Source organism: Heloderma suspectum, chromosome 9 (assembly GCF_057233095.1).
Source record: "Heloderma suspectum isolate Gila_16-S chromosome 9, 16-S_ref, whole genome shotgun sequence".
NCBI classification, from domain to species: domain Eukaryota; kingdom Metazoa; phylum Chordata; class Lepidosauria; order Squamata; family Helodermatidae; genus Heloderma; species Heloderma suspectum.
The window spans coordinates 28,738,340-28,761,232 of NC_139466.1; the positions used below are offsets into that span (position 1 = coordinate 28,738,340).

The 22,893-nt window shown below is 37.4% G+C and overlaps 1 protein-coding gene across 6 annotated transcripts in view; it reads right to left on the bottom strand.

Annotated features, from left to right (window-relative positions):
• Positions 1–244: 244 nt before the first annotated feature.
• ZNF711 (ZFX family zinc finger ZNF711) overlaps positions 245–22,893 on the bottom strand; it is a 30,954-nt gene continuing 8,305 nt past the window's right edge. The window contains exons 2-9 of one of the 6 annotated variants that reach the window (XM_084814019.1): positions 22,138–22,239; positions 19,792–20,322; positions 11,897–12,055; positions 11,291–11,437; positions 7,525–7,617; positions 5,378–5,425; positions 4,353–4,496; positions 245–3,097 (exon numbers count right to left, since the gene is read on the bottom strand). In XM_084814019.1, the coding sequence (XP_084670145.1) occupies positions 1,920–3,097; positions 4,353–4,496; positions 5,378–5,425; positions 7,525–7,617; positions 11,291–11,437; positions 11,897–12,055; positions 19,792–20,322; positions 22,138–22,222 (2,385 nt within the window). In that variant the 5' untranslated portion in view covers positions 22,223–22,239 and the 3' untranslated portion in view covers positions 245–1,919. Of the gene's footprint in view, positions 3,098–4,352; positions 4,497–5,377; positions 5,426–7,479; positions 7,618–11,290; positions 11,438–11,896; positions 12,056–19,791; positions 20,323–22,137; positions 22,240–22,893 lie in introns of all 6 variants that reach the window. The other 5 variants (XM_084814021.1, XM_084814018.1, XM_084814023.1 and 2 more) reach the window with 5 other exon arrangements.

Here is a 22,893-nt window from a genome sequence, read left to right on the forward strand (position 1 = left end):
TCCAATAGGATTGACGGTCACTAGCCAGAGAGCTCTAATATCAGAGTTCACTGTTTAGCCTAAACACTGCCTGGCAGGGTCAGAGGAACAACATAGTTCTGTCTATGGCCTGGGGGGGGGGGGGGATTCAGTATATCCTATGGATCCTGATGCTTTAACACAATTAAAATGTTAAATAAATGAAGAATGAGGAATACATGCCTCTCAAGTGGCATGAGCAAGGAATGCAAATTTTCTCAAGAGGTTTGAAGTGCAAGAGATGCATTTTTATTGTATGCTCATTACAATGAGTAACACATTTTGAAATAATAATCCCACATAACAGTGACAATCTTATTTTACAGCGTGTACATCATTTTTTACAGCCACATAAAACACAAGTAGTTTTCTAAGGTTTCCCAAAGTTAACTTTCTTAAGTTTAGAAATATAAAAAAAATTTATTCTCAAGGAACTGATTCTCATCTGGTGCAAAAACAAAGTATGAACATTATCCGAAACACAAAGCCACAATAGAGTAGCATGAAGTAAAGTTACAATTTATCATGTGAACAGCTGTGTGCAAACATGAAGCAACTTAAAAAAAAAGTTTTAAAAAGGACACATTATATGCATAACATTTATGAACAGTTTTTTAATTATTAAATAGCCCTAGACCAGCTTGTTATATTAAGCGCCATTTTGATTTGCAGCATGCTAACACAAAGCATTGTTTAAAGGGATGCATATTTCAAATGTATACACTGTAAACTGAAGATCCACCTCCAAACTCTAGTGGCAGCATATTGTTCTGGTTAAATACTGCATATATAACTTTCTTACAGATTGAGAATGCATGTTTATAGTATGGTATACATTTTGTATGAATCGATTAAAAGGTGCAATTTTCATGTCTATACTGATTTTTTTTTAACTTGCAAGTAAGGACCACAATAGTCCTGCCTTGCTAGGAACACTGCTCCTAACGGTTCTCTAGCCTTTCCCAATGATTGATTTCTTTCTATCTTGATACTCTTTTTTAGGGAAGATAGTAAAGTAGCAAGAAAAAGAACAGTGCCAAGTCTTAGCACCAACAGCTGCATCCATCTATTTTTTTCCTTTTAAAAATAATTAATAATAATAATAATAATAATAGATCAGTCAAAAGGTACTTTTTGTCATATGTGCCATACTGAACATTCAACTGCAGTTGCAGATAAAGAGGGAAATTATATACATACAAGTCTTTAACTCTAGCACCGTACAACACCTTTTGAGCTCAAAAACATAATGCTGAATTTTTAACACCATATCCTGTGATAAAATAGGTTAGCAGCTCTGAAAAAAATGTTTAGAAATTGTTCCTTGAACCTAAATAAATGAAGGAAATGACGTTTCCCAATGAAATGTATGTTTTCGTAAAAAAAAAAAAAAGAGATCTCAAAATTTGACCAATTCACCAATTCTTGGATACTATTTCCCAGCACAATTAAAACATGTAATGACCAAGTGAGGTTCGCTGTTCAAAAACTGCATCTGGTAGAGTTTCCTTAGCAAATATTTTAAAAGGATCTTGTCCCTGGTTTTCATTAAGGAGGCAAATGGCGTTATTGATAAAGGGCTAAGATAACGGTATTAGTATTTTCTTTAGCTTAATAATGTATAATACTTTAAACAGAAGACATTCAAGGTCTCTTTCTGCAGCTACTCAGACATTCATTGATCTCTCTGCATTTATAGTGTTCTTTAGGTTCTGATGAGCAACAATCATAGGACTATGAGATCCCCTGTCAACCCTAATACTTTTAAGACTTTTAATACAAAGAATGTAAAGTTATGATTTAATATCAAGCTTTGAAACCAGGAGAAACAGTTCATGAGAGTTTTCTTCCCCAATTAGCATATCACAGTTTCTAAATTGCTTTCTTCCACTGCTTATATGTTACATTAGGGCCTCTTTGTGGTGCCTCATTATATGCTGATTTTTCTCTGAAGGCCTACGAAATCCCTTTTTGCAATACTCGCACCTGTGTGGATAGTCTTTTGTGTGTATTGATATGACATGCCGCTTGAAGCCTGATGCATCTGTAGTGCTATACTCACAATACTGACATTGATAGACTTTCCTTCCACTGTGGGTCTTCATGTGCTTCTTCAGTTCCATTTGTTGCCTAAATCCTCTCTTGCATCGTTTGCATTTAAAAGGCAGGTCCTTGGTATGAACTGAGAGGATATGCCCACTAAGTACAAAAGGATCTGAAGTCTTAAAGTCACAGTGCCTACACTGATGTATCTTTTTACCTTTATGGGTTTCACTGTGCTTTTTGAGCTCCGACGGACGGTGGAAGCCTTTTTCACACACCTCACATTTGTGAGGAAAGTCTTTTGTGTGAACGGATATTATGTGCCGTTTCAGGTCACTTGAGTTGGTGCTCTTGTGGTCACAATGTGGGCACTGATGGGTCTTATGCCCTTGAAACAATTCTGTGTGCTGCTGGAGTTCTTTCTCATCTGTGAATGCCTGTGGACAATGTTCGCATTTAAAGGGCAGATCAGTACCGTGCTTGGTTTTGATGTGTGTCTTCAGATTGGACTGATCAGCACAGCGGAAGACACAATGCTGGCACTGGTAAGGTTTCTCCCCTGTGTGGGTCCTCATATGCTTTTTGAGCTCAGAAGGGTGGCGAAATCCTTTCCCGCACTCAACGCAAACATGAGGGAAGTTCTTACTGTGAACCGCGAGCAGGTGCCTATTGAGCAGGCCTTGCTCTGCAGTCTCATAGTCACAATATTTGCACTTGTGCAATTTAGGTTCCTTGTCCCTTAAGATCAGTTTATTTGAACTCAGTGGGCTTGCTTCTCTGTATCGCCTGGTGTACTCTGTGAATTCATGTGTTTTGTCAACTTTGTTGATAAGCTTATGGCTTTCCAGATGATTATGAAAGCTTACTTTCTTGTTAGTTGTAAAATCACAGTCTGTGCACTGGTATTTCTTCTTAATCATGTGGTCTGGGTGGTTTTTCATATGCCTTTTTAAGAATCCCCTGGATTTAAATTTTTTCCCACATATGTGACAAGGGTAGACTGTTAAGGGTTGTCCATCAGGACCTATTATAACAGCTGTTTAAAAAAAAACACACAGAAAAGATCATGAAGTAAATCATAAGAAAAAGAACGATTTTCAGGTTAGACAAGCACAATGCAAGATCATTTTAAAGAAAGCAGAGCTTCCAATAGTTTAAATAATAGTGCAATCCTGTACATAATCTACTCAGATGCAAGCCTCTTCTTCTGTGGTAAATGTGATTGACTCCCAGTAAAGTGTATAGTACTGCAGCCTGCGACAGAAAAAAAATCTTAGAACTAGAACATAGTCACACGTTTCCCCATTACTCTATGAGGCACATTTTCTGATCTCCAATACTTGGCATAAATATTGCTCCACTAAATCATATAAGAAAATAAGTAACAGCTCTCAATGAGTTCTTAATACCTTTTTCTATGCATGCAGAACGGCTTGTACAATAGCTTTCACAATAGCTTCTTCAATGTATTGTACAAACACTGGGTGCAATGGCGTGTACAACAGCTTGTGCAAGGGAACTGGATTTGACACTTGGGCAAGAATAAACACAGAGTTTCTGCAAGTGGTAGTAGTTTTGCAGTAGCAGAATAACACAACTGGATACAACCCACAGGATCTACAATAATCAATAAAAGGTTTCCACTTTTCTTTAAAAGAATCCTATCTCTATTTTCTTTTGTTCTACTATAAGGAGTTAATTTAGCCATCACTGCTAGGTCCCACATTCTATTGTACCAAAATTTCACAGAAGTAGTTTTTAAGCTCTCCAGTTCTTTGCATACAATATCCTAGCCTGTTCTATAGATTGTATTTCTAATGTTTAAGTGACACTTTTTGCACAACCACCATAAATAACAGAAGATACATACTTTCTTCTTGCATGTTCTATTGGATCATAAGTACTAGTGTTAAATGACATGTTCTATTTAAGCAGTCTGTTTGTGCTTATAGGTACGGATATTAAATAACCTTTTGTGGAGGCTGTTTTGTATGTACAAAACAGGAGAATATCTCATGAACTGCCCTTTGGCCATTTTCAACCAAGTATGCCTAGTAATATGCTAACTTAACAAGAACCTAGCAACTACAGGAATGCTAGATAAAATGGCACTCTAAACAAGTCAGGAAATACACTCCAGACTTAACGCAGCTAATAAAGTAAGAGGAGACTCTACAAAAGCTTGTGGTAGTTTTCAGTCAGAAAATTCCCAATGATTCAAGCATGTAGAAATAGCCACACTTCTCTCTCCGTTTAATAATGTTAAAAGCTAGCCAAGAAAGTTGTTTTACCTGTTTGCCACTGCCTTGCTTCCCCTCTTCTCCTTTTCTTGGCCTTCTGTTTAAGCAGTCTATTTGTGCTAATGCTATCACAGATTTGCAGGTATTGTGTTGCATTACCGTTTTTGTTTTCTAATCTTGCATCCAAGTTGGTTCCTGATATGAAATACCAGATACTCATCACAATGTTGCAAACAACTTCTTTGTAAGAGCTTATTTAGAAAACTGAAGCTGTTTATAGAAATGATCATCTGTTATGTTTGTGTTTGCACTGAGACTAGAACAGTGGAACTTTGCTTCATCATAAGATGCTAGAAGCACCAGAAATAGCCACTTTCTTTTGTTTAATACAACACATAGAAGGCAATGATTTGTTATTGACTTCTTTTTCATCTTATGTAAGCTGTCTGGGAACATTTTTGGCTGAAGAGAGGAGTTAAAATACTTCGAATGAATTGCTGCTAATATCATACTCATATATTTTTTTTCTGCATTCAGGCCATAATCCTATATACACTTACTTGGAAATAAAGCTCCACTGAACTCAGTGGGATTTATTTCTGAATAGGATTGAGTTTAGGATTGTACTACAAGCTTTTTATAATGAAATATTCAGTGGTTCCAGGACTGGCTGTGGTAGAGAAAGTCACCAAGAAGTGGCCCATCAGAGACCCTGAACCACAGCTCTGTACTCCAATCCAGTTTCCCTCCCAGCTTCCTTCCCTTTTCCATTGGCTTCCTAATGCAGCATCTTCACCCAGCAATGAGGCTAAAAGCTGTTTGCACTAGCTAGTTTCAGGTTTAAAAGTCAACAAAGAAGAACTGTGAGGTGGTTTGTTTTGGTAGTATCACGGCAGTGGCAGCTCTACCTAAGTAGCATTGGAAATGATCAACATAATGTTTTTTCTTTTAAATTTAGTTATCTGCTATGTTAATATATTCATATATTGATCTTTATTACATTCATGATGGAGCCTACATGTATTTAAGAGCTTCTTTATAATACTAGACATATCAGCAACTCTTCATCTTCTCACCTGGTGTTTGACAGTCTTCATACCTCCTGGGAAGTCTTCTATCATCTCCTAGAAGAGAAAAGTGTAGTTTAGTTCACAAACAACAAGTCCATAAAAATTTTAAAACAGTCCAACAGAGAAAGCAATTGAGCCACTAAATAGCTTTATTAATTGCCAAGCTTTTCTTTTTCACACATTCTTTAAGGGTGCCAACCCCAAAAGCATAATAATCTCACCCATACTGGTACTTTACACATAGGGCTTGCCACTAGCTGCTTCAAACTAAAGCCTACAAATATGCTGTTTTTGAAGCACTCATATTTTTATGCCATTAATGAGATGTCAATTCCATTATTTTTTTATCACACAGGCAAATAAGCACCAGTTCGCTTTAAATGTCCATGTGAAACTATTTTACAAAATAATACTAGTCAGATAAGCAGGGATCACTGCATCCACAGAAATGTCATACTGCCTGGTAATTAAGTGCAAAGCATCTGGCCACAGTTCCTTAGGGAATATATGAATCTGCCTTATATTGAGTCAGGACAAGCAAACAAATGCATGAAGCTCGAGGAACCCAAAATATATTATTAAAGGGTTTCACAAAAATATTAGTAAGGATGAACATATTAGAAACCCAATATGCAAAATACATAGGAAGACAGGAATAGAGAATTAAATATGAGATTTTTAAATTATACTGAGTCAGACCGTTGGTCCATCTAGCCCAGTACTGGGCTAGAAATCCTGGAAGCCACTCTGACAGTGGCTTCCAGGATTTCAGGCCTTTTCCCACACCTTCTACTGGATGCCAAATCTCCCCTTCACTATATTCAAAGGGTAGGCAAACTTTTTGGGCATATTTAGAAGTTTGAGAAACTGCCCTGGGCACCACCACAAAATGGCAGCCATGGGAGGCATGGCAAAGGACAAGTAACTGGCTCAAAAGACCGAGTACAAGGCAGAGGTGGGGTCTGAACCGCAACATACTAAAAAGCCCTTTGAACCCACAGGTTTCAGCACCAACAGAAACCTATTCCACAGCAATCTCAGATACTAAGAAAATGTGTTAATTTTAAAAAAATGGGAAGGGGGGGCTCCTTAGTGGGTGCTGTGCTAAGAGGCACCATATTGCCTACCCATGCTATAGTGCTTTATTCCAGGACAGATGAGCAGACAAAGGCATATACAGAAATAGGAACTAAATGGATTGAAGGAAGTAAAAAGGTTTTAAAAAGCTGCTTGCTTCTGCTCAGTTAATCAGAAGATTGCAGGTGCGGGGCAAGATTGAAGACAGAGTAGCAGCAACCGGTCCTCCATGGACTTAGCTGCTTAATAGGGAAAATGCTGGCAGTTAAACAGAAAAAAAACCAGAAGGGGAAAATATAATAGCTTTTCCACCCCAATTCTGCAAGAATTAAATTCTTGGTCACCATGGCAACAGCAGCAGCTGTATTTGTGGACTCCAGCTGTATACAGTGGTCAAATAGTTTATGACCTCATCCTCATCACACGTGTAACACTGTCTCAATTCGCCATCTAGTGGCAGCTCCTTTTGACTGAAATATAATTTCTCTGCATTCCAGGGTTATGTGTTTCAAATGCTTTTCATCAGGGAAGAACAACCGCTTTTGTAAAGTTGTTTGGAAAGGGAGAAAGGGTAGACTCAGAAGAACATGAAGAGCAGTTGGAGTCACAAAAGTGTCAGTGGGTTAGCTACTTTCTGTAATTGTATATGAAATATAGGCATGTTTTCAAAAATGTGTTAATTGAACAAGAGCCGTGGCCTTCCTTACTAATACTAAGTACTAAACTACAAGATATCATTTTAGAAGTATTATTTCAATCCACATAGGAACTGGAGAGGCTGAGAGAATTCTGGAGAGCCTTTAAACATTTTGGCAGAAAAGAGATGGGTGCACGCTCTTAGCTCCAAAGATGTATTGTAAATTAAAAAAAGCAAGGCTAGCCATGCTGGTCCATGAGCAAAACTTCCAAAATTGCAAGAGGGGGGATCCAAACTCTATAATGGATTTGGAATTTTTTCCTCCTGGATTCATAAATTAAGTGGGGAGAAAGGGGAGAAGGGACTCTCATGAAGGGAGAATCTAGCATCCTACCATAAGCAGCAGCCCATGCAACAGGAACAAAAGTTTTATTCACACCAGAGTCTTCAAGCTGTGCATCAGGAAGAGATGTTGCTTCCTCTTCACCAACAATAACCTCCATGTAAACTTCATCTGCTATTTCAGCACAACCTAGATTTAGTTTTAAAGGAGACTTAATTAATCATACTATCTATGCAACGTTAATTCATCTATGTTCAATTAATTGTTAATTTAAAAAAATATCCAGTATCTATAGCTACTAAACGAGATTCAGCTAGCCTGTGTGATAACCCAAAATCAGGATGCCAGATTTATGAAATGGTCTTGAAGCAAGTCCCCCCGCCCCCCCACCCAGTAATTAGGTTGCACTCCTATGCTAGGAAATAAGCTACACTGAAATCAGTAGGACTTATTTCTCAATAAACATGTTTAGGATTGCACTGCAAAGCTCTTTATTGGGCTGTGACAAGCTTATCATGGGTCTTGAGTACAAAAGATGGACCTAAATAAAGTTTTCTTCTGAATTCATGCACCATCACATAATATAGCTACATCATACAGTTCTAGTAATGAAAGTGTGGTGATGTTCTTTGCTTTTTTAAAAATCAAGATGCTCATTGGTATTAACAAATTTTGAACAGTGAATAAGTTAATAAAATGTTATCCAATGCAGAAGACAAACTGAAAGTAAGAAAACTATTGACGTTTATGGATTGACAGCATAATCTTGTGCATGTTTATTCAGAAGCGAGCCCTGTTGTCTTCAATGAGGCTTATTCCCAAGAAAGTGTGTTTACATCCACTTAACTGGGAGTAAACCACATTGAACTAAATGGGGCCTGCTTTTGATTAAACATAGGATTGCACTGTTAATCTAAGCATTAAAAATGTACTATTAATTATTAATTACTTAAATTTATATCCTGCCTTTCTGCCAAAACTAGCACTCAAGTTGGCTAACAATAATAAAATACGGATTAAAAACAAAATTGTAATTAAAGCGTAACACAAAAACAAATTAAATACATAATTAAAAATGCAACAACCCCCCTCTTCAGCAACTGAGCAGCTTACACGTGAAAGGCTGATCTGAATCATTAATTAAGCGCTTACTCGTTAGCACATATAGGAAATGCCTTATTTGTATATGTTACAGTAAATGTGTTGCCAGTAAACCTGCCGATGCTGTGCCCCATGAAACAGCTTCAGAATGTTCAAAAAGGCAGAAATAAAAATGGTGATTTTTGACAATCGCTTATACTGGATGGCCAGCATTCATGAGTGTACCTCTACTAACAAATGTGAAGGCCTAGGCCTCTGCTGAAGATGGCAGTCTGGTCAACAATGAACTGACAGCAAAAAGGTATGTTGTCTAACAAATGTTTTTTTGTACACACAGTGTAGCAAAAAGCCTTTTTTAGTGGATCAGGGCTTGCATGGGGATGAACCTCTGCAGATGTGATGAGATAGACAGAAAGACAGACAGACAGACATCCATCCATCCATCCATCCTGCTGATGGTCTTAGCAAGGGGGCACAGACATAAGTATGAAGACTGGGCCTAGAGAACATAGTCCATGAGGAAGTAGAACTAGGCATTACTAAGGCGGTAGAAGTTGCTTAAGATCTAAACATGTAGTCACACGTCGTGATGTCAGAGAAATCCAAAATGGATTCAAATGACTTCGGATTTCTTTGAATTTGATCTGCAGATTCCACAGCAGATTGACATCTTCCAGATCCCACGGGTTTGTGAAGCTTTTTTTTACTTTCCGGAATTGTATGCAAATGTAATTGTATGGAAGTACAAAAGTTAGTAAAAAAAATACACTAATATACACACCTTTAGAAAACAAACCATCTTATACATACAAAGTTTTATGCATCTCTGATCTTTCTTCAGCTTCTGCTGTTTAGCACTGAGAAAAACAGGCAAAATATGGGACACCAGCAAAAGTTATGTAAATTGCTGTGGATGTTTTTGCATACTTTTCTGAAGGGGAAAAAAATTCCGATGCAGTCAGTGAGCGGATGACAGAATGAAAGATGTCTGTCAATCCATGATACACACATGGAACAGTGTGCCCGTTTCATCATCGGATTTTTAAAAATGTAAATTGAATTTTTAAAATTTAACGCAGAGTTTGAAATTTTCTTAAAACCATTAGTAAAAAAAGAGCCTAGGTCGAAGGTATCATAATGAATACTAATTATACAACTTCTGATTATATTCTATGAATATATTAACAGCAGTTTATGGAGGTGGGAGATAACCTGATCAGTCCTATTCTGCATTGCAGGTGGTGTACAGAACTGCATGCGTGTGGGCACGCGCTCTCTCTCTCGGCCTTGCCTCTCTCTAAGGACAAAGACAGAGGTCAATGAACAGAGAATTTGGGGAGATGGAGTAGATCTGAACGAGGAGGAGACTGGATATAAATGCAATGGATGGGGGGGGGAATAGAAAGTGAAACCAAAAGTGAACAGAACATAATCCATGCAGTCCTGACTCCTGAGGAAATATCCGCTCCATGTATCCTCCACAAAAATCCATCTGTGTGTTTTGTTAATGTTGTTGTCTGTTGAAGAAGCAAACTAACCAGAAGAATAAACAATCCGATTAGTACAATTTAAAAGCCTGTTTGGTGGTGGTGATTCTGGCACATCAGGACAAAAATATCATGATTAATTGAACAGTTGGAGCTGGTTCATTTCCCGAATGACTTCACAGGTTCATTCTGCTTTAGTATTAAGCTGACCAAATTATCATCCCATTTTTTGATGAAAATTAATCTGAAAACAATTCAGAATAATTGCTTAGTGTGTACCTACCTTCTAATGAAACCTACATCTCTGAATATGTATTAATGTTACATTAAACAATGTACTTCTACTAAAAATGATGATTAAATAGAATCTTCCTCACTAGTGATTTAAACTATGATTTAAATTATTAAAACTGAATCCTTCAGAAAAGTGATTTAAATCATGATTTAAATCACATTGACTCTGCTCTGAACTAAGCAGAAAAGGTTCAGGACTTGTTCCTACTGAAGACTGGAGGACTGGTCATCCCCTTTATTGAAGGCATCAACTTAAGCTTTAGTGAGCCATCACTGTTTAGTAATTATAATCCCCCATTATAGTCAGAGCCTTGTGGGAAATTCTACTGTATTGGAGACTTGGGGGGCCAATGCATTGTACTTGTAAGCAATAAAATTGAACTGTTCTGTTTCCTTCCCTTTTGTGGGCTGGGTATCTGCTTCTGAGTACATGGTCTGTTTAACCCTGGTAAACCCTTACACTGGCCAGTGTCAATGCTTACATGTACCTATTTTCAAACATTCACAAAATATCTCTGGGACTGTCAATGTTCCTATGCAAATGTCAACAGCAAGAAATTTCTGACATTCACTGTAACATATAAACTAAATCACAATGCACAATTCAGATATAAGGAAGTGCACTACATTTAGGAATTGTGCTACCTGCAGCAGCTAGGCAACTGCCCATCTATGTATCAAATCACAAGTCTGTGATGCGGCAACATAGTACAAAACCATAGCACACATGTGATGATCTCTTAATATGGTTTTTGAAGTGGCTCAGATTACAGTATGTTTACTGAATGACATGCAAAATATATGGCTTAAGAAACTAGAGAGCTATGAGTGGGTATGATTGTTAGGATTTCTACTGTCTTCTGAAACATAAAACGATCATTTAACGATACAGAGAAAAAAAACCATTCAAGTTCATAGTAGTTGTAAAAGAGAGAAATGACAAGATTAATTTCTTAACAACACAAAAATGTTGTTCTTACTAATATCTTCATCCTCCTGAGAGGAATCCTTAACAGCCATATAAACCATCTTCTCTCGCTGTACTCTGCCAACGCCTCCTTGCTCTAGAACTCCAGCTACAGAATGCCCATTATGAAAGTCACTCTCTGTTACAATTTCTGTTCCACCTTGAAGAGAAGGAATAATTTTCATTTGATAACATTTTAACAGAAACAGTAAAATGTTTCTATTTCTGTTCTGTATGCTCGGTGAAATAAAAGGTCAACAAATGTCATCAGGGGAGAAGTTAGCATGGTGGGACAGTATTTTTAATTTGTTTGTAGCATGACAAAATGTCATGGGTTGGGCATATAGCAAGCAGGAACAAACTTAAAGGAGTCTTTACAGGACTTGGGAAGAGAGGTAGGTTCTGGAACTGGAGTGAGATAACTGAGGCAGGGGGCATTTCAAGCCATTTAGAATGTATGGGCACAGCTTTGGTTTTGCAACCTACTTGTTTAGATTGTCTTATGAAAGGTGATTTAACTGGAAACCATTACAAAGAAGTATTAGTTTTATACAGTGTAGACAGGTAGATTTTGTTAAATCTTACAAGCTACTGCGTGAACAGAAGTTGAGATACTTACCTATTTCCACATCATCCTCAGCTTCAGCTTTAAATATGTAAACTTTAATAACTTCAGAACCAAACCCATCGTCTTTAGATACGTCGTCATGTGAAACCTCAGTGCTGATTTTTAATGGAGCGTTTCCAATATGGTCTAGCTTTTCCCCAACATCATCCACTACAAAAATAAAAAGAATACAGTTAGGTTGGGGGAAGCGCCAAGCAATTATCAGCAATGTTGTCCAAGCATTCTTAGCTCATTTATGCCATTATAACTACCATTATAAAGCTGGCATGCAAACCAATCACCTTGTTCTTGTTTATTTTGTGAAGATTTCATGTAATATAAATATATTTGTTATAATTCCTTATTTTACAGTTTAAATAAATCAACACTGTTAATTTCACCACCAAAAATGATCAGCAAGTGCACTACGGAAACATGTCTGTTACATTATAATGTCTGATTAAGCAACTGAATAAGCCATGGTATTTTGACTCTGTATTGCTGTTATTTTTCTCTGCTTCAAAATAAATAGCATTAAAGCATACAAATGCCCATAGTATCAATTTTAAAATAGAAATTAACCCTGACCGTATTTAACTTTGTAAAATCTTCAATACATCAAACAAAGCTAAGTTTCAAGTCACACAGATATGGCTTGCTTTCAAAAGAAAGGCATTTAAAATGATGAAATGGTGACGGAACTACAACAGTGTTGCAGCAAGTTACCCTGTAAGGGCTGGGGTACAAAAGTTAGCAAGTCACCCTGTAAGTGCTGGGGGACATACAACACTTCCAATTTCTTACACAAATGGAGTGGGATTGCCTACGCAATCCCTCCAACTCTCCCGTCTCGCATGCAAATCCCCCTGCAAACATGATTAAGGTTTATATCAAACTGACCTTAACCATGGATATGGCTAACAAGGGTTCTTTCTTAACCCAAGTATGTTAATCAGTTACACATACTGGTCAGTGCAACTTGTTTATGAATAAACCATGGCTAACACCAATTCCAGCGAAAGTCCTAATCATAGTTAAGGCTAGCAGTGGAAAGGCAGGAAAGCAGTGGAAAGGCGCTGGGGGAAGGAAGTGTCTAATGCAAGATTGGGAGCATTCTTACTACATTGGCCCTAATTCTTAACTTACAAACAACAGCAGCACACTAATTACTCCCTTTCAACCATCACCAATAACGTTAAGCCGAGGTGCTTTGATCTAAGCAAATTTAGCACAATTTACTTTGCTGGAAGTTGGAACATGAATGTCCAAGACGGCACTTCTGTGTGATTAATTGGTCAGTAAGAGGCCAAATCTGTTTGAAGGAATAAGTTCTTCCAGGGAAGTAAGCGAAGAGTCACATATAAATACTTTTATAAATACTTTTTAAAAGCAATGTTCAACATCAATTAATTAATATTAATTAATATATAACACTAATAATATATAATACTAAAACAGTGAATCTTTTGCTTCATGTGTGCTCATATTGCCTGTGCTGGATGTCATTTAATGATACCTGCTAAAACTGCAGCAGTTTTTGGTGTCACTGATGAAACTTGTATTTCAGAAGTCTGTGAACGAGTCAGAACAATGCTGGAGCTACTGAAAACAGAACTGAATAGAAATAAAAAAGCTAATCACTTAAAAAATTTTTAAAATTGTCAGTACTGCTACTGTTAACTATTGCAAACTTAAACTTCTGATTTAAGAAATGTTGTTGGGTTTGTTTTTTAAATGGGATTTTTTAATGGGCATAATCCATCCCCTCCTGCCTGTGCAACTTGCATACCTGCATGTGTGAGAGAGCATCCCCATAGAACATAACAGAGCCCCTTTCTTCCCCATCAGCTCAGAGATGGATGTGATAGTGTTCCAAACATGAATAGCGTACATGCTGAGAACATGGAGCAAAGCAAGGCTACAGGATTTACATACAGAAAGCCCTTCCATTCTAAGAAATGGTTGGGTAACTTGCCAGTGGGGATGGGGAAGGAAAGGGCTCCATCATGCCTTTGGGGAATCCCCTCCTATATGTGGGGATGTGTGTGACAGGAAGTGATGGATTGTGCTGCCAGTGCAGAAAAAGGGATTTCTTTAAAAAATATGGTTAATAAATAACTCCTTAAATATTCACTTGGCAAACAGCCTGAATCTAAATTATTACAAAAATGGTTTTCTTCTCCTGGAATAGCCCCTTGTTTTTGAAATGTAAAGCATTTATTTCTCTTCAAATAATATATTTATGTGGCTGTGGATAATATGTAACTGAACCCAAGTCACCGAAAGATGCAAAAAGGCAACAGCAACTCTATGGATTATCTCAAAACTAAAATGCAAAGGGAAAATTCTTGTCACTGGCAAGCCTAAGAATATCAGACTGTTTATAAACAGTGCAACACCTATTAGATTCAACAACCAGGGGATCCATACTAAGATGTTGTCAAAACATGCATAATACATGATGGTTTGGAAGACAACATTGTGTTACTATAGCTTCCTTTTTTCAAGGGTCTAGTTGAGATATTTTTGTTACCCTTTTTGATGCATAACAACCCTGGATAACAGTTCTGCAAATTTTCATGCACTGGTTTAATTTTAGTCACAAAAATAATTCAGGGAGAACAACAAGAAGGATTTTTATGCGTAATAAGAACATAAACCTGTAAAACAAACCAAAGAATGGAATCATGCTAGCGATGTCAAATCCATAGGATAATGCAAAAATAAAGTGACAAAACTTAATTGATATAGTGATACTGAAAGCTACTTGTAGATAATTTAGGCATGTCACTTATAAACAAATGTTAACTTTCAAGTATCATACAAGATTTGCTTTGCTTTCTATACCTTTTACAGTTTTTATGTTTAGATGATAAGAATTGGAAATGTTAATGTTTTGAGTTGCTCAAAAAACAAATAACATGGGGCTGTATCCAACTGTCTTTCAGCTAACAGAACAACATTCGTCAGTGGGAATGTATTCAGCCTCCATCCTACAGCCCTCCCATCAGTTCCAGAAGGATGAAGAACCCTCTGGAGTAGGACTGCAGTAGGGAGGCGGGGAAGGGAAAGTTCTGTTGTGCAAGTTGAAGTCAGCTTGTGCAACACTGGATGTCATTCACGGTCTCCTATTGCACAAATCTAGTGTAAGTTTCATTCCATGAGCTCTGTATGAGAAAGATTCTAGAAGTCTCTGAGTTTGTGATAACAACTGAAATGCTCCAGTGGTCAAGTGTAATTACTTCATTACTTCTCAATTAATTAATTAATTAATTAATTCACTACTTCTTGACCACATTCTATAGAAATGTATTACAGAAGTACTTATTTTAACATAACAACTGCACTGGAAGAAAAGCCCTAATGAAAGATATTCTACTGTAAACACAGGACCCTCAAGTGAAACATTTGTAACAGATTGTATAGTAGCATATAAAAACACATGAGTAGTATCTTACCTCTTAAAATACATTTTTTTCAAACATATCTGTTAAAAACTGTAAGTCTCTTGCCATTACAACATATAATGTCCTAATTAACCGATATCTTGAAATGATCATCCAGGATTCAGAGGTGAAAGGACAAAATTAGCATTTGCTGAATAAAGTTAAACATCATAAAGTTTTAATCCAGTGACAGAATGTCCTTGATGTAACAGAAAGGCAACACTAGGATATTTTAAACAAAATATAGTGATTTTAATTTCTAAGATGTAGTTTAATATCAAATTCCTCTTGATAATAATTAAAGATGAAACTGTAAAGGCTGATTTGAACAATATCTGGAGTTGCAGGCAAAAATCCCTTTCCTCTACAGGTGGTTCACACAGTAGGGAGTAATGCTTAAACGTTTCTTCCATATATGCTGAATGAAAAATTTTGGGTTCAATCCTGTGCATGTTTAGACAGAAAAAACTCTAAACTCTCAGCATTTCAACTCTCTGCATTTTCAATGGGATAGGATGCTGGGACTTTTTTTCTGCCTAAACATGCATAGGATTGCACCCTAAGTTTACATGACCAAAATAAACATTTAGGTTGCAATTCTATATATACTTACCTGGGAGTAGCCCCATTAAACTCAATGGGGCTTACTTCTGTAAAAACACACAAAGGATTGCACTGTAAGGCTGCAATGTGATATTTACGTTGGAGTAAAAGCTCTATTGAACTCAAAAGTACTTCTAAGTATACTTCCAAGTAATACGTAGGATTGTACTCTTAAGCCCTACAGAAATCAGTTACATTGCAAAAGGCTTTTCAATAGCAATCACAGGCAGTAAGGAAATATTATATGTTTTCTGAAGTAATTAACCATGCTCCATGATACTTTATTACAGCACTGAGTATTTTTTACTTTTCTTTTAAGCCCTAAAAAGTATGCATACAGCCCTTATGGGTGCAGACACACGTTTGAAAATATGCCTACAAAAATGCTGGAAATATGCCAGAGTACTGGAAATAAGGAGGCAAATAAAAAGAAGTCAAATCCATTTGACAAGGGATATCCCAACATTTTTTGCGTGTGAGGACAATTTGAGATAACAATATTGTAGAACTGCACTGTGCCTGTCAATTGTAGCTTCACATCTGCTATAGGTATGTTAACTGTATATATCCAAAACAGACACACATGTTGCACCCCTCAAGACACCTGATTCAAGTCATATTTGTCCATGGACAAAACACACCTAGATTTAACATCGTTCCATTAACAAATAAATGCAGGAAGATGTACAGAGCAATAAGCAGGATTACACAGATATGGACTAAATAAAGAAATTTCAGTTTCATGCATTATTTAAGCCCACACCTCTCACCAAAATTTTCATTTTAAAATTGCTTCAGGACGTTTACTTTCTGGGCCACATAGTAAAGGCATGGAAGGAGAAAATGCCAGTACTAGTTATCAATATTATCTTAAGTTTGTTCACAACACAAGTAATTGTAGAGGAAAATTTCATCACTTCTAACTTACCTTTCTTAGCTGTTTCCAGGTGTGAGATGTTCAGATTCACTGTGGATTGCCAGCTCCCAACTCACGTGAAATTTCGGCATGCACTATGCTGGTGATAACCCACAGAAGCCCATGGGATACATGCCATAGTTTTACAGCTGTGCAAAACTTTTGAAAATTTGATTTTCCTAGTTTCGCTCGCACAGGGAACAATATAGGAATGTATTTATAATTTTAGCAAACTATGTAATGCCGTATTGCAGAGGTGGGTAACTTTTGGCCAAATGCTAGATGTGGCCACTCATTTTATGGCCCATAGCATCTTTTCTGAACACGTGGGCTGCAGCTTACATGCTCATGACCCACACTGTAACTCTATGCATTGGTAGCAACACACTTCACCATCCTGTTATTACTAGGGGCAGTGGAATCCTATTAGAATGAAGGCAGACATTCTTGTTAGCTAGGGGAAATGGCTCAGCACCAAGAAAAAGTTGCCCACCCTTGCTATACTGTAACAGATTTTTAAAAGGAGGTGGTGGTGGTATATTACCTTACCCCTAAAGGACAGCTCCAGTGTGGTTCTGTAGTGGGTATAGGATCACCAGCATTGTGCATGCAGTGCCATCAAATGGATCAAGAGCTAGCAATCCACTGTGGGTTTCTGAACATCACAAACCTGAAAAAGAAACAGAAAGGAAGTTCTATGTTACTTGTGTGATATTTTTACCCTTACACTGGCTATCTGAGCTATACTTTATGTTTTTCATGAATTTCCTATGACTGGTCATTATAAAAGCTAGATAACGCTTTAAAATTTAACCTTTGAAAAATGTACCTTTCTTTGAGATAAATGGACTTTATTTGGAAATGAATTCTAGAGATTTCAAAAAGCAATTAAATTTGCTATGACCTATGTGCCCATGCCACAAGGTTTTTGGTTTTTAAAAAGTCTTTCAAAACATGATTTCTGTTGAATTTATATCTTCCAAAATGTTATATCCTTACCATGAATTCTTTTGTTTAGCTGTGTGGACAAAATTTCTCTATAATACATGTATAATTAACTAATTATTTTTAAAAATGTAAATATAGCATGAAATAAGCTGAAAAATGCAAAGCTACTCAAAATTCTTGAATAGTGAATCCTTTCAGTTTTTCCCACTTCTGGGTTGCAAAATGCCATACAACACATGGTTATAAGCCATGAAATTACTAATAAAAATACCATGACCATATGAGCCTCAGTTTTAGAGAATAATCCCTCTGTAATGTATAATATATATTTCTGCAACATACAAAGCAATCTAAAAGATGTATTAGTTGGCAGAACATGTTTAAGCAGTATTGAGTGTTTTTCAGGGAAACTCTCCAGTGTGACCCAATTTTCAAGCCTACATTTTGTATTCTGTAGCCAGCAGCTACTGATGACTAGTAATGATAAAAAATCTGATGTGATCTCTACTGTAATGCCAATATATGCTGTAAAATCTATTACTTTTAATTCAAAAAATCCTTTGCACTTTATTGACCATCTGGCCCTTCTGAATATGGAAATGGCCTCTCACAAAAAATCAGTAAACACTTCTGCTAATTAGCCAAAAACAGTCCTAGTAATACGTTTGATACGGAGCCATTTGTGTCTCAAAATGAAACAAAGCCCAACCCATTATCCAAAGCCTGAATATTCCAGATATCAGTGAGGAAAAAACATATTATGAGGAAAACTAGAAAACTAAATATAGTCTTTTTTCATATAACTGGCGGTTTGAATTATAATGTAAATGTTACTGAAGAAAACTGCTACCCATACAAAATCAGGAACTACAGGTCTGTATTAGGGATGAACAGTTCATTCCCTTGTGGATTAGTTGCACACCTCTTTAAACAGACAACAGATCACATATGGGCTGTGCAACTATTCTGTGATATGTGGGTTTACATATAACTTGATATCAAGTGACTGCAGTTCCTGATCTAGCAGGAGCATGAGATGCACAATGCCAGAAACATTTTCTGATATCCCTTGGAATATTTGAAAACAATAAAGATATCCCTATTCATTTTCATTGAAGATTTTCACTGCATTTGATCTCCTGACCATGGTTAAAGAGATCAGAACTGTACCATCTCTTAAGGTGCAATCCTATGCATGTTTAGATAGAAAGAAGTCCTACAACTCCCAGCATTACCCAGCCAGCAGTGCTGGCTGAGGAATGCTGGGAGCTGTAGGACTTTTTTCTGTCTAAACATGCATAGGATTGCACCCCTAACCATAGTCAAGAGATCACGTGTGCCCCTCAGGTTCTTATGCTCCTCCCTTTCTCCTTCCACCAACTTTCCCCTCCAACTCCCATGCCCCTCCTCTTCCCTTTTAGCACTAAGCATGATTAGCTTTAAGGTCTGCACATAATTTAATGCTAACACACTTAGCTTTATATCAGAATCTGAAAATCATTTTAACCAGTTTTAAACGCTGGTTTAAAGCTAACTGTGCTCAACGCTCAACTCAGTGTAGATGGAACCACAGATAGTACTGAAAAGGGAGAAGGGGGGGAATTCAATTGGGAGAGGGGAGGAGCACGTGAGTGCGAGAAAAAGGGAGGGAGAACATATGACCATGACATACACTTCCAATCTGTGAACAATAGTTAAGAGATTGAGAAATATTTCATCTACATGGAGTCTTCTCTGTAGGCTAAATAAAGTCCAGTTCTGTTCACATTTCGTGTGCCCAAGATATTTTAGCAGCCCTGTGGCTCTCCTCTGAATCTTTTCAAATTATAACCCATATTAAGTGAAGTTAAATTATTTATTCCCAAATGTTAACAGGAAAGTAATATTCAAACTCACAACCAATTATACTTAATAACATCTCATCATCTGATCACTTCTTGCCTGAGTAGACTCAATCTCATATAGGTATATATTTATATCTTTACTTCACTTACAAGATATCATTAAATAGTCTTCAGATGTGCTCTTGCCGTCATCATCATCTTCAGTCTTTATAGTAACTGTTGAACCAGGAACAGTGCCAGCTGCTTGAATCACAGTTTCTGTATCTGAATTAGTTACAAGAACCTCTTCTGAAACCATTGTGGGAGAGTCAGCTCCTGACACGGAATCTTGTACCACATGTTCCAAATGTCCATCAGGACCCGTAACAAGATCAGCCACAAAAACCTGATCAGGAACTCTAACGGTTTCTGTTATTAGATCTGAAGTCAAAACATGATCACTGGTATCTAGTGCTTCTTCAATAGCAACATCAGCTTCCAATACAGATTCAGGAACGATCACACCTTCCGTAACAACATCGGTTTCAGTTATGATATCAGGTCCTTGGACAACTTCAGCTGCTAAGCCATGATCAAGGGTTATCCCATCATCGGTGACAACGTCAGAAACTAGTACAGCTTCAGGGACTGATACAACAATATGGTCTCCATCAATATGAGCGGTACCAGCCATTCCAGCCACTATAAAACAATTGTGAATGAGGAAATATATTAATAGAAAGCGTTGGCTAATGGGTGGTATAGAAGTGTAATAAATAAATAAATAAATAAATAAATAAATAAATAAGTTCTATTGCTGTAGTGCCGTAATAAGCATCTAAGGAATGCAGCTAATGAATACAGTTATCTAAAGCAATCTCCAGCCTTCCAATATTCTATTTAATTATAGTTTAAAGACTATATAATAGACGAGAGTTCTGCAGCTGGATATGGCAGTAGCTCACATGATATGGTCTACTTAAGGGGAGGATGGGTTTTAGCAACAACTTTTTATACTCTGTATAATGTTTAAGGAATTCAGTTAAGTTGCTCAATATGTAATTATAATTATGTAATTTTTTCAGTTTCCACTGGTGCCACAGCAGTAGTGGCAAATTCCTGTGTCAGTACAGGATTATATGTCCTACTCACACTAAGATGGGAGTTAAGAACCAAAAATTTCATAGGACTTACTTCTGAGTAAACAAGTTTAGGATAATAGTGTGTAGAATATAAGTAATTACAAATTAATATTACCTCTCTCCTGCCATCTAATACATCAAGGACAGCAGATTTCAGGCTTGTAGGATCTACTTTGTTGTTGTTGTTTTTCACTAGAACCCCAAGATCTACCAGTCTTATGCAAAAGACACGCCCAGAGTCCAGGAATTTGTTGTGAATACCAGAAGTGAATAGCACTTATAGTCCTTTCACACAAAAATCTGTCTCTATTCCCCTGCCCCTTTTTAATTTCAGCAGAATAATTCAGGGTGTAAGGGAACAATTTTGTTTCTGCTACTGGTACTTAATTGGGAATCAGAAATACTTGCTCATCTACCACAAATCAGCAGGAGATTTATCAGTAGATCCAGATCTACCTTCCCACACCTGAAATATATTAGAGTTTAACTAGTGAACATGCCCACCTTCACAAGGGCTGGAGAAGCCCTTAATTTGATACAGCAAAGCCTTTAAGCAAAGTTAAGCAGCTATCAGAATTGGACACATTGTGCCTACCCTGTCTGAATGAAGCCACAGCTGCTCGCATCCCCAGGTATGCCCCTGCCATGGTGTACCCCTACAGCCCCCCGAGGGGAGGAGTATGCCCACTCCATTCCTGTGAGGGAGTGCCCTGCCCCACAGCAAGGGGGAAGGGGCAGCTGCATAACTCTATCCCTCGGACCATTCCTCCCAACACATCTTCAGACTGTATCGACTGCAAAGCTTGGTTAGGGAAGTCCACACCTAGTGACTGACGATGATACTGTAGGCTTCAAATACATGGACACATTTAAATTAATTAAAAATTAATGTGTTTTAACAACCCAAAAACCATGAGGTGCACACCCCTAGGGCTCCCTTCGTAAGCATGCAAAGTTTCAGGTGTCTATGCCTCATGGTCTTGGGAGCTACGGTACTGACAGACACACATCCTCTTTTATTATGATAAGAGTATCAGAAATGTTTTGGCAACCTTTTAGCAAGTACAAAGTAAGAGATAGCACCAATCTAGTGGGCAGTTCAGTCCATACACATCCCCCATGCCTTTATGTGGTTTTGCCTTTAGTCTACTGAGGCAGGAAACTGGCAGCAGCACAGCACATGAGAGGTAGTCAGAAGTGCTAGCTTGACACTTTTCTTTAACCGGGCCAATGATCCCTCAAGCTCCTGTCCAGAAATGCCACAAACTCCTACTCACTGTCCCACTTTTGGCACTCATGCCACAGATTGCTCATTGACAATACAATGCAAATAATTAGCAAATATTTGAATTAAAAATGTTGTGTGTGTTATTACCAAAATCCTGCATAATCATAGTGTGCGGCATTTTGGATTCCTGTGTCTGCAACCCAAGACTTCCACCACCTGGATCCATAATCATCTATGCTCATTCACAAACTGTGAAAAGAAAACAGAAATTACTACTTACACTAACATTACATAAATAAATAGCTTAGAATAATATTTTAGCACTGTGCACAATTCAATGCAAACACATTTAGGAAGCAAATATGAGGTTCTCCTCTTCCTTTTTCAAAGATTCCAAGTCAGGAGCAAATACTAGCAGAGCAGCTGAATGATAAGGCAATGGACTCAGTTGCTATTTAGATGAAATTATTTACAAATAACAGTGCAATCAACATCTAATTTTATACAAGATATTCATTTATAAATGGATTATGGAATATATTACAATGCAAATGTAAGCATGTTTATGCAGAAATAAGTCCCACGGTGCTCAATGGGGCTTACTCCCAGATAAGTGTGCATGGGACTGCAGTCTAAAACATTGCTGTTTACACTGAATATAGAACAGGGTACCTAGGCAGAAATACTCCATGAACTCTAGGTAGGTTCACTTAAATAAAAGTGATGAATATGCATATTCTGTGATTGCAATTTTTGGAGAGCTGAGGATTTGTTGGTTTTAACATGTTCAGAGTTCAGAATGATAAGGGAGGTGTGCAACAGATGTACTGGCAAAGAAAAGGTTGGTGTGGTATCCCATCACCAGATTACAAAAGGCCATCTCGGGGTCTCTGTTGTTGCTAA